The following is a 12,592-nucleotide window of genomic DNA, read 5'->3' on the forward strand; positions in this document are numbered from 1 at the left end:
GACTATCAGACTTGGCTTGACCTTAGAGAATTTGAAACTCGCATTGGTGAACGTTACATTACGCACGAAAGTGACGATGCCCGCTGGGAAATACATGCATACACCCACAATCTTGTGTACCCAAAGCACTTCATTATGGCTCCCAATCCAGATGATATGGAAGAAGATCCTTAGTTGTCAATGAGCTAACGTCAGTAAGGAAGGATTTCACGTTATGGACTGATACTTTGCCGCACAACTGTTGTTCTTTGTAGGTTATCTGCAAGGATGCGAAGATACGGGGAAATGTGATAAGGAATCCGTGACACCAATACTGTAGTTCATCGTGAGAAGGTACAAGAGGGGAAACTGAGTAATAAGAACACATAACGGAACCAAGATGAAGCTTTTCATAAATTTTTATAGCATAAGCAATGACTGGTTTTTATATTTTTTTCCTAATCCTTCACTTTAATACTATAGTGGCATTTAATTTATCTTCCCTTTCCTGTTACATTATTTTTTAAAAAGGAGAAAAAGGCAGGCTTAGAGTCCAGCCATTGTATAGCTTGACCAAATCACACAAGAGTTTTAAAGTTGATTACTAAATAGGTTTGCATTTAAAGAGAGAACTGAGGAAGGGCTCCCAGCATGCGATTTCCTGTGAGAACTCTAAATATTTGACCACAGAGGCATTGAGGGGGTTTTCCTGCATGCCTAGAAGAGGAGCTCTAGACTCTTGTACCTTTTTCTTTTTCTTTAGGTCAGTCGACTCCAAAACAGTGATCCCTAACGTTTTGGAGTTGAAATTCTTAACGTGCTCTCTACAAGATAGAAATTAAGTTGTCACCTTTTGTGAGTATATTGGAAGGCCCTCTAAGATAATTTTGGGGTCAAATGATACTACAAACCTGGGGGGAGAACCCACTGGTCTAAGTGCGGAGGTAGTAAGTATGTCTTTTCGGAGCCCAGCCCCCCTGTTGCGTACTCGAACTCCCATGTCTGTGACCCACAGCTCTGTGACACCGTGGTTGGTTTCTGACATTCAGTAGGTTTAGGTGCGAACTTTCATTACACAGTTTATCTTTACACGGAGTTGAGTAATTTGAGGAAGAAAATTACTAAAAGTAAGGCCAGTGCAGGATCAGTTAATGCTGCAGGAAACAGCAAAGAGCGTATCCAGTTTTTCTTCCCTTAGCTTATTGGAAGGTTTTACAGATATCCAGAATGTCTGTAAATCAATCATCTCAAGCAGTTTGGGACAGTGGGTGGGGTAGAGCATGAAACACTTATTCTTTCATCTGTTCTGCTGATCACGTAGCCCTGCCCTTATAAATTGGGGGGGGGGGGGGTTGTTTTGTTTTTTTACATTTCAGCACTGGCAACCAGCTAACGAAATGTTTTTCTACTCAGATACAATGTTTAAGAGGTTAGATTTTTCCATAGCTTTTAACAAGTTACTAATAGTTCCCCCCACCCCCGCAAAAAAGTTTAAGATCTAGCACCACCCACTTATTAAAAAACTAGTGGCTTTTTGTTTTTTCACTCCTCAGTAATCACTGTAAGTTTTTTTCCTACAAAAAGAGCAACAAAAGATTGGGAGTCAGAAAATCCAGTCTTTTACGTCTTGGCTCCAATCTGCCTAAGCCTCAAGTTCCTCATCAGTCTAAAAAACGAAGATTGTAACCCTTGCCTCTATTTTCCTCACAGTGTTGTGATGATCAGATATATAAGAACATACCCATATTCAATAAACTAAAAACCATAAAAGCGTTAACTATCACTGCCCACTGAATTTGAGGTGGCAAAGGAAAAGAATGTCCCTGTATACAGTGTAAGAGAGGGTCTTCAGAGATCCCTGAAGCTACTCCCGTATCTAGGACTAAAATTACTGTGGAGATCGTAGCAAACGTGGTTCCCATGCTTTCGACTCTGTATGTCTTTCGTTCCCCTCCTGACAGCCACGAGGGGGAGTACGTTACGGACTCCATCTCACAGATGAGGAAACTGAGGCACAGGAAAATTAAGGACCTAGATGCTGGAGGTCACAGTTGGTATGTGGATTTGAACTCAGGCAGTGTGGCTCTAGTCCCTTTCCTCCCTCCTAACCAGGTTGCTGCACTGCCTCCCATAAACCTCTCCAGGAAACATTCCAGTGTCTCCTGGTATTTTCTTCTCCTACAGGAGTTTAAAAAATTCAAATTAATTTCACAAAACCTTTTAGAACTATAATTTCCCTGTGGGAAAGGATGGCTTCCCAAATGTGTCCAAACTGACTCTGTTTATATCAATGTGCTAAAATGGAGTAGTTCTAAGTCACTAGGCACCCTGTTGTGGTTTTACTACAGAAGGTGAAAATTAACTGGAATGGTTTGCTCTACTTATGTAATCAAACTACAAGCCATGAAATTAATTGCACTCTTTGTGTCTGTGTTGTTGAATGCCTAAGAAGTTTTCTTAAAAAATTTGTAAAGGCACTGTCAGATAATTTGGAGTAATTTACTCCAGATACTGTATAACCTGCATAACCTTTTTGTCTTGAAGTTGTTTTTGTATAAGAAATAATTGTTAGAAACATTTGGTGATGTACAAAGTAGTCTATAATGACACTGTTCAGTACATTTTTATATTTTTTGTTACATCCCACTTTTGTAAATATCCTCAAAGAAACCTGATAATAAAATGTATTTCCATATCACCATACTTTTCTATGTGAAAACCTGAGCTTATCTCTAGTAGAGGTATCCAAAGAAAATTTTATTAGATTGTGTTGTTTTCCCAGGCCTTGGTAAAAGAACTATTTTGGAAATAGTATTTGTAAATGGAACTAATGCTATATTTAAAACACTGATTTTTTTTTTTTTTAACTACCTAAAATAAAAAACTCATTATTTCAATTTATATGAAATCTGAGGTAATTATCTGGAGGTCTCATTTCTTGGAATGAAAGTTTAGAGTAATTACAACTACAGATTTTTCGGGAACTCTCATCAAATATTCAACTACTGCCACTGCTAGAAGACTTACCATTCAAAGTAAATGTTCTAAGTTTTAAGATACAAGGCATTGCCTGATTCCTCCCATTAAATGTAAAACTACTAGATAATTGAGAGGGGCCAATATGAGGCATTTTCACCTTCCAAATTCTCCCAACCAAGTTTTTGAGAAAAGAAAATGCGGGGAAAAAAAAAATAAGGGTGGCTATGAATGGCCCAAGGCTGGGCAGCACGTGAAAAATAAGTCCTCTCCATCTTCATTTTAAGAGTGAGATTCAGAATGTTAGTCCTGTTCTGAGGGAAGCCAGAGAAGCAATAAAAAACCAAGAGTTGATCACTCCGCCAGCAAACTTCGAATACAGTTAAGCTGTACGTTCAAAACATGGCTGGTATTCTTTTCCTTTAATCTCATAGGGTAAAAAATTTTAAATACCACAAAGGAGAATGAATTTCTACCCCTCAAACCCACTTCCATGTTGGGTTTTTTGTTTTTGTTTTGAGTGAGCGAGCACGTGTGCACATACAGCAGAGGAGGGGCAGGGGGATGGAGAGAAACTTAAGCAGGCACCATTCTCGGCGCAGAGCCTGACGTTGAGTTCTGGCTCACCACCGTGCAAGCACGACTTGAGCCAAAATCAAGAGCCAGAGAGGCTACGTTGGAATATTTAATAGTAATTACTGGCATCCTTTCCTCACTTTTTATATATAAGTAACTATCACAGAAAACCACCAGTCTGCATTATTAATTTCTATGAAATTAAGCATTTCTTTAAATGCAGCTTTCCCCCAACAAAAACGGAATCATAACTATAAAACATTTTTACTTGACTACATTTTTCATTTACTACCTTCTTAGAGGTAAGGACATACTCTACCTCTTTTTTTAAAAATACTTTATGGATAGTTCTATTTAACCCATCCCCTGTGAAAGGCCACTTAGATTTCCAGTTTTTACTAAACCAATCAGCGTTCATATTTACTTTTTAAAATAAAAATACAGCAACTAGCCTTATTAATTAAAGGATATTCATTTCAAGGTGCCTGAGTGGCTCAGTTGGTTAAGTGTCCAACTCTTGATACAGCTCAGATCACGATCTCACAGTTGTGGGATCGAGCCCTGCATCAGGCTCTGTCTGCACAGATGGCATGAAGGCCGCTTGGGATCCTGTCTCTCCGCCCCTCCCCAGTATGTTCACATGTACGCTCTCTTCCACAAAATAAACTTTAAAAAAATTAAGGATACTCTGTTTCATGGTAACTTGTTTCATTAAGCTGAAAGCACACAATTGTGCCAAAAGCCACACACAACCTTAAAAGATCAATGTACTGTATATAAAATGGGCTATTTTTATTGGCTGTGAGACATAAAATACTGCGATATGGATTTTACCTGTGATATATGTGAATGGGTTCCCTTTATTTTGCTTTCTTAGGCAGACTTAGGGGTAAAACGTCCACACTGAGATATCACCTCCAGGCAAGTTCACCAAACCCAGCCACAGGTGACGGAGAAGGTTTTGACTGACATGCATTCATCGGATGGCTTCCACCATGAAGTCTCTGATGAGGTAGCAAGGCAAAAAAGTGAAATCTTTCTCCCATCTTCTTAGGATTCATCAACATATCATACCCCTGAAGTAACTGCTGCCTGGATGGCTCATCTGATTTGTCTGCAAGAACCTGAAAGGAAAAACTTCTTAGAAGAAATAACCAGAAGAATTCCTAGTTACATGCAGCAACACTCATGACTGTTAGCCACTCAGTAAAGCACTACTTAAGATGGGATTTCTGATCACCTGCCTCAAGAGTCATGGGGTGCTCACTAAAAGCCTAGGTTGCTGGGGCGCCGGGGTGGCTCAGTCGGTTAAGCGTCCAACTTTCGATTTTGGCTCAGGTCATGAGATTGAGTCCCGTGTCAGACTCTACACTGAGCATGGAGCCTAGGATTTTCTCTTCCTCTCCCTCTACTCTCTCATAATAAAATAAAAAATAAAAATTACTGGGGGGGGCGGGGGGAACGTAGGTTGCCAAGACCCAAACCTGTGGATTTGTAGGTTTAGCAAATATTCCCAGGTGGTTTGATCTACCGATAAACACAGTCAAGTTTTCTTAACAAACACGAACACCATTTCGAAGTCTTAAATCTACCTCACACAGAGACGCAGGAACTTACAAGGCTCCCCCGCCACAACAGGCGATCTGGTTCCACCATACCCTACAATAGCAATACCAAGCATCTGGCTAACAATAGGAGCACTGAGGCCAGACGTACTTATTATTTTAAAGGTTTTTTGAAATACTACAAAATTTTTTGTTTCAAGTTTTTATTTGAATCCCAGTTAGTTAACACATAGTGTAACATTAGAAATACTACAAAATTGAAATATTTAAGATAGTGAAATAAATCATTACCTTCAGCCGGACATCAATGCCCATGTTTTTTAAAAACGTCTGTTGTTTTATTGGACCCAGAGAAGCTACTTTTCCCTCTGCCATTCTGCGCAAATAACTGAAGTCCACATCAGCTGTTAGGTCTGCAGTTCCCGGGGCGATAAGGACATCATGAAGCTTATGGCCACAAAATCCCTTGAAAATAATTTTAAAATGATGAATTTTTGTCCTTTTGTGGTTATCAAGATTAAGGAAATGCTATCATTTTAGTACATTTTACATAACAGCTGTTAAAAAAAAACGTAGCCTGCATCAGTGGTTCCCAAACTCTTAAAACAGCACCCTTTCTTCAAATGAGATGCTATGTGGAAAACCCAATATAAAGTGCCGCCTGGAGTGCCTGAAGATGCTGCCCACAGTGATGGAATAGAGAAGGACAATTATAATACTATAAATGAATATTCATGACAAAATAATGTGATATTACAATGCTAGCCACTGTAGAAGCCAAAGATAAAGATCTTCAATGAGTTTCAAACCTAAAAACTTAATAGAGCACGCCAATTAACTTTTGAGAAGTCATCTTGCTGAATTATACGTACTCTGAAGGTGTCTGTCTTAGTCCCATCATGACCATAATCGGCAATCAGCGCAGCCCCTCCAGTCAGCGCAATGCGTTGAGAAAGTTCCTGAATAATTACACCAGCTTCAGGACACACTTCCACGTGATCCCTCGTTTCATCACTCTGGTAAAGGAACAGCTGCATCAAAATGCATCACTGAAAAGAACGGTTTCCTTAGGGTTTTTCTATAATGAGCATTTCTTGGTTACAATACACTCCTTCTCAATACGCATTATGTTGTCCACACTCAACTTTCCACATGACGTCCTCTTTATTATATGGAACTCCCTAGTGCTTTGATGCCGTCCACTAAGTTTACAAAGATATTTTAATTTTAATCCCTCTTATAAAAAGGCATATGCCTCCCAAACCCCTAGATGGCTGGTTCATTATAGTTTTATTTATGGTGATATTATGCTCGTAATTCATATAAATATATTCCCCTGGGCTGAATGCATGGGAAAGGAATTTTTGTCTGCCTAGAATAGTGCCTGGCAAATAACATGCTCTAAAATTTGTGCTGAAAGAACAAATGATATAAATCCAATATAACAAGATAGACCCTAGCAAGTATGTTTTGATACCTTCTTTTAGGGCAAAAGATACTCCAATGATATGCCCTCTGTCTAGAAACCTCAGCTCATGACCTTGTACCTGAGGCCGCAATTTCCCAAGATATTCAACTATTTACTAAGGGTCCTTAATAAGTGCCTAATAGTCTAGATGATTCTTTTGATGTTTATTTATTTTAGTGCCCATTAGTCTAAAAAGTGAAATGACAGTATTAGAACTTGTCAACTTGACTAGTATATATGACATTACACTAACTCCTGAGAAAATGGGAAAAAGCGTTGGTCTTTATTATGAAAACCTGTATTAACTTTTGCTCCTTCGTAATATACTCTTAAAAATGAAGTTTTGGGGTGCCTGGGTGGCTCAGTCAGTTAGGCCCACGTCATGATCCTGCACTTCTTGGGTTTGAGCCCCACGTTGGGCTCTGTGCTGACAGCTCAGAGCCTGGAGCCTGCTTCAGATTCTGTGTCTCCCTCTCCCTCTGCCTCTGCCCCTCCCCTGCTTGTACTCTGTCTCCCAAAAATAAATAAATATTAAAAAAAAAAAAAAATGAAGTACTGACCTGCCCTGATCTTGCCTCTAATGGCACAGAGCTAACAGGTATGGAGTCACACACACTTAGCAATTGAGTCTCTGCTCTTCGTACTGCTTACTAGAAACAAGTTACTTCAACTTGGAGTGCTTCCTCATCATGTACACACAAGGCTTATTGTGAGGCTTAAATCAAACAATAAAGCACTTAGCCCTCAGCTTTATTATTATTTTTTTAATGTTTATTTTTGAGAGAGAGAGAGAGAGAGCACGCGCCCACGCACGAGTCGGGGAGGGGCAGAGAGAGAGGGAGACACAGAATCGGAAGCAGGCTCCAGGCTCTGAGCTGTCAGCACAGAACCCAACGCGGGGCTTGAACTCATGAAGTGCAAGATCATGACCTGAACTGAAGTTGGACACTTGACCAACTGAGCCACCCAGGTGCCCCATCCCCCAGCTTTATAAAATACATTACTGTGGTTGAACTGTAGCCCCATGAGATTAGCCACTTCAGGCATAAACTGACACCTCGGGGTGCTGTGGTGACATACCTACCATCTTCGACCACTCTTCAAGATGGCAGATTCTGTCACCATTTGCCCCATTCAGATGAGAGGGAAAGTCATCGCTCCCTCTCTCGTGAGTACCACTCACTCAAGTCAAGAACTGAAAACAATTGTATCTCCCAGGAGCAGGGGGTTAGCTCTTGGTAGCTATGAATTTGCTTCTCACTCAGGTAAAAGTGGGCAGCTAGAATATGGAAAAACAGAAATGCCCCCAAGCACTCAGGTTGCTATTTGAATTTAATTATGCTCTGGAAAAAAAAAAAAAAAAAACTTAATTGATAGGTTCATGTTTAAAAGCTCCTGTGATTTTGAAACAAGTAACTTCTGAGGAAAAAGTACTTAGTTATGGCCCAAAAAGTAGACCTTTTTACAACATGCAATCCAAAACCTAAACATTCCTCACAAGTATAGGGTTTTTTGAACCCTAAACACAAGAATGGCTCTTGTGATTACTCCTCGAGGGCAAAAGCAGCAGCAGCACATGAACCATTTTGGAAGTGTAGAATGAAGCTTACATAATCGTCTGAGAATTAAATGAGAAAATACAGAGTCACATATACAAAGTACTCATTAAACAGTTGTTGCATTACTGTACCGTCAGGTAGGCAATACTATCACCGCGTGGTAGGGAAGTGAGTGAAGGGAGAAGGTGAAGAACTTGCAGAGTAAGCGCTTACTAACTTCCCTGTTACGTTAAGGTCACGCACCCAAGAAAGGATTTTACCCCAGGCTCCTGACTCCTTACCTCTGCACTTCCCACTCATAAAATGCACCGCATATGTTATGAGCAAATCTCTCCTGGCCCCTGTAAAACAGTAACTCAGAAAACAAGACTATGAAGATTCGCTTGGTATTCCTACTTGTATGAAGACTTCCGCTGGGGTGACACAAGGCGCCAAAACAAACCGCAGTTTATCAGAAGCTTGGGGATCAATATCGATGAATACTTCTCGCCATCCTTGCGGAGTTTTCTAAACACAAAATAACACATAAAAACTAATTCTTACAAGTTTTTTCCTCAAAACTGCCTCCCAAAAATAACTATTAATTTTCTCCTGCCATATACAAGATAGATGACTAACATTTACAAAGGATTTTACCACTTAAAATCACTTGAAGGCATTACTTCAATTCCTTCAAACAGTAAGACGGACAGATGAAAACTACTAGTATTGGTTAGATAAGTGATGGAGCTGAAGACAAACTAGGCAGCATGGAAAGTGCCCCCTAACATGGAAAACAGACTCTGAAGGACTAATCAAAAGCTTTTGCTAACAAATCAACGCATGCTCTTAGCCTTAAAAATTACCAGGACACATACATTACCACCAAATCTTAAGTCTGCTCACTTCAGTTTCAATGAGGAAAAATTTTAATCTTTGGATATCAAAACTATTGGCTAAAACGTAATCCTTCCTTGCAATAAAGCCATTTACCATGTTATATTCTCACATATCTTTGTCCTTGGAAAAATAAGCTTTTTTATTGAAATTCAAATTAGTTAACATACGGTGTAATCTTGACTTCAGGAGTAGATTCCAGTGATTCATCTCTTACCTATGACACCCAGTGCTCATCCCAAAAGGTGCCCTCCTTACTGCCCATCCCTGATTTAACCCATCCCCCCCCACCTCCCCTCCAGCAACCCTCCATTTGTTCTCTGTGTTTAAGAGTCTCTTATGGGAAATAAACATTCTTAATAGTTATCCGAAGACAATTAAGATTCTACTTAACCTTTTACTTTTGCTTTTCAATTATTTATATTCATCAGAATTCCAAACAGAGTTAACTTTAACAGTAATCAAATACCATTCACGTTTATTCTTCCAACATAAGGCCCTTTGTTATTCAATTATAAATATGACTTTATCCCGTCAATACCTGAAACTTATGCACAGGAAGAACATCGAAAAATTCATGCGCAAGATAAAAGCTGTACCCTATTTAAAAACAGAAGGAAAAAATAGTTTCAGCATTAAGGCAATATCTAATCGTTCTTTTGAACAGCAACAAAAGAAAGCGCCTAGCGGATCGAGCAGGAACCTGAGGTGGCTTCCACAACCATCGCTACCAGAGAATCATCCACCTCAGGCACTGCTTTGCCTACTCTGAGAACACGCTCAAGAACAATTACTACCGTCCTCATTTTCCACATATCCGGACCCGACGGCCAAAACATCCCAATTATAAATTTAACCCTTTATTCATCACAGGGCATGAAAGAAATTAGAACCCAAATTTGTTAGCTAAAAGAGGCTTTGGACTTCCTAAAATCATCTGAGACAGCTGAGCCCAGGACTCGCCGAGGTGGCTTGCCAAGGTCAGAACACCACTTTAGGTGGGAGCAGAGGTCCATCAACATAGTGGATGGTCCCTGCCGAGTGCAGGAATTTTCCCACCTCTCTGAAGGTAAGCAAGGATGTTCAAAAGATGAGACAGTTAAACTCAAACCACCTAACTCTGCTTCCATCAGTCCCCACCGCCTTGGACTGCTTCAGCGTCAGTGCTATCTTAGGGGTCAGGAAAAACTTAAAGGTACAATAGGGATCTATCTACATTTTTGTGTAAAACCATATGAAAGGCATTTCTCCTTATTGTTAGGCATGTTATTTTTTTAATACAATGCTACTTTCTAGAAACAAATTTGCTATTCCCTATGAGTAAGGGTCCTGGTGGCATCACGTCAACGTACTATAGTGCTCTACACGTTTGTGGTCGCCTATCATCGCTGGGATGGGTGGTAATCAAAATTAGCTCATCACGCAGTGTAAACTAATTACCTTTTGGAACATCTTGCAGATCTCGGTACCAGGAAATTGGAATCCCAGATTTAGTAACACCTTTCATATATGCAGGGGATCCAGGATTTCGCTCTAGAGGGACCTTCTCTTCAGTCAGTGTTAATGCTTGAATCTCACTCAGTTTTTCGCTCACCTCTACCAGATGTATTGAAATGTCACAGTTTTTCAGCACAGATCCCAGCTGACTGAACACCTAAATACAAAAAGAAAGAAAAAAATGGCAAAATACAATGTGTTGAGTAGATTTTAGGTTTTCTAACCATTTCCCTTAACACTTTGCTCATGTCACAGAAGTAAAATTTGGTTTCAGAGGAACTTCACACAAGCCACTCTCCAGCAGTCCGTGAGATTCATAAGCTATCAGTTATTACAGTCTACGTGAAAGACGAACAATGCACAATTTGGTTTCCTAATGAGAAAAATTAGAATTAAGACTAACAAACATTAAAGATTTAGCATCCAGTAAATAATCAGACTAGGGAGTCTAAAGAGAACAAAAACATGAAATGTATATATCCCCCTGATTTTATGAAGCTGCTATGTCTATGAAATAATCTCATCTTTGAGATGTTTCAACTGTGTTCTCAGGAAATCAAATTCGAAGGGCACTAAAAACTTGACAGTTTAACTTCGCAGTTCTTTCAATTTTTAATTTTTTTTAGCCACACACATTTATAACTGTTGTAAACATGAACAAAAAAGGAGTACACTGATATTTTATCAATATCTCAATGCTAAAAATTCAATGCCAAGGCATAAAGTACACCAATAGTATTTTTCATTTGAATGTAATTTTCACTGCTGATTTGCCTCCTATTTTTGAGATCTGAATAAGCAGGTATAGGCTAATAATAAGACAATTTTTCCAAATTTCGTTTGGAAATGAAACTACAAATGGAAAACTTCCCAAGAGAAAAATCCTTCAGAAATTATGATCAAAAAATGAAAACAAGTCTGTAATTATGTCTTTGTCCATTTTCTTAACATTCTTTTAAATTCTTTAGCTTTTTAAAGTTCTTAGGACTTGATCTAAAGAAGCATCCTGTATGCATTTTAAGAGCTGTGGGCTTGATTTTTATTGTACCTGAAACAAGACAATATTATTTGAGAACCTTATTAAGCATTTTGTATTCAAATGACTTTGCCAATTTAAAGCGATAAAATAGAACACTGGAAACCTAAAACAGTGGTTCATTTCTTTTACCCCCAAATATGATATAATCAGGATTATCTGTCAGATATTATACGTTTTTTAAAATCCTTTGATTCCAAATTTCAAGCAAAAATCATACTGCATCAAGACATTCAAATGTATACTGAATATGTGTTTTTGTTTTTAAAAGCCTAATGGATTCCAAAACAGTGTAACTACAAAAGTTTAACACACACAATTACTTACCATGTACTATAAACAATACTCCTCCTCTTTAGTGTTTTTACAAAACATTAGGTAGAGTGCTAGAAACAACAATACATGGAAAGATACCGCATCTTTGGTTAAAGTGGCACGACCCTTCCCTTCGAAAACGTGTCCTCCCTCACCCTCAGATGCCACCACCATCATTTCCTGCTTTTTCTTTATAAATGTTCCTAATTGCATTTGTATCACCAAACACAAATTGTTGAATGTTGACATTTGGGGATTTTATACAGATACAATCATATGATCCGGATTCTTTTACAAATTGTTATTTTCACTCACAAGACACTGAGGTCCATCTGAGTGTTGTGCATTCTGCTGTGATTTCATGCAGTTTCACAACCCTTGATGTTCCACTGTATGTCTGACTGTACCACAATTTATTGATCTATTTTCCCATTGATAGGCATCTGGGTTGTTTCCATTTTTTTTGCTCTTCTAAACAATGCTGCTGTCTTCTTGACCATGTTTCCTGGTACACATCTGCACTAGCTCCTGTAGGGCACACGTCTAGCAGTACAAGTGCTGCTGGCTCATACAGTATAAGTTACTGTGACGTTAGCAGACGATGCCCACTAAGCACATCTCAAAGTGCTTACCCCAAATTACACTCTTACAAACAGTGTCTGCGAGTCCCCATTGCTCCCCATCTCTCCATCTTCAACAACCCTTGGTGATGCCAAATGTGCTAATCTTGGACACGGTGGTATCT

The 12,592-nt window shown here is 39.2% G+C and overlaps 2 protein-coding genes across 5 annotated transcripts in view; one reads left to right on the plus strand and one right to left on the minus strand.

Moving 5' to 3' along the window:
- The window catches only part of PRKD3 (protein kinase D3), an 87,200-nt gene extending 84,390 nt beyond the window's left edge, over positions 1-2,810 (plus strand). The window contains exon 19 of one of the 2 annotated variants that reach the window (XM_042933235.1): positions 255-2,810. In XM_042933235.1, coding sequence (XP_042789169.1) covers positions 255-305 — 51 coding nt within the window. In that variant the 3' untranslated portion in view covers positions 306-2,810. The other variant, XM_042933234.1, reaches the window with a different exon arrangement.
- NDUFAF7 (NADH:ubiquinone oxidoreductase complex assembly factor 7) overlaps positions 173-12,592 on the minus strand; it is a 26,489-nt gene continuing 14,069 nt past the window's right edge. For all 3 annotated transcript variants that reach the window (XM_042933241.1, XM_042933240.1, XM_042933242.1), the window contains 7 exons: positions 10,440-10,653; positions 9,541-9,599; positions 8,520-8,630; positions 5,969-6,112; positions 5,388-5,561; positions 4,366-4,655; positions 173-259 (listed from right to left, as the gene is read on the minus strand). In XM_042933241.1, the coding sequence (XP_042789175.1) occupies positions 4,443-4,655; positions 5,388-5,561; positions 5,969-6,112; positions 8,520-8,630; positions 9,541-9,599; positions 10,440-10,653 (915 nt within the window). In that variant the 3' untranslated portion in view covers positions 173-259; positions 4,366-4,442. The remainder of the gene's footprint in view (positions 260-4,365; positions 4,656-5,387; positions 5,562-5,968; positions 6,113-8,519; positions 8,631-9,540; positions 9,600-10,439; positions 10,654-12,592) is intronic.

This window comes from Panthera leo, chromosome A3, assembly GCF_018350215.1.
Source record: "Panthera leo isolate Ple1 chromosome A3, P.leo_Ple1_pat1.1, whole genome shotgun sequence".
Taxonomy (NCBI): domain Eukaryota; kingdom Metazoa; phylum Chordata; class Mammalia; order Carnivora; family Felidae; genus Panthera; species Panthera leo.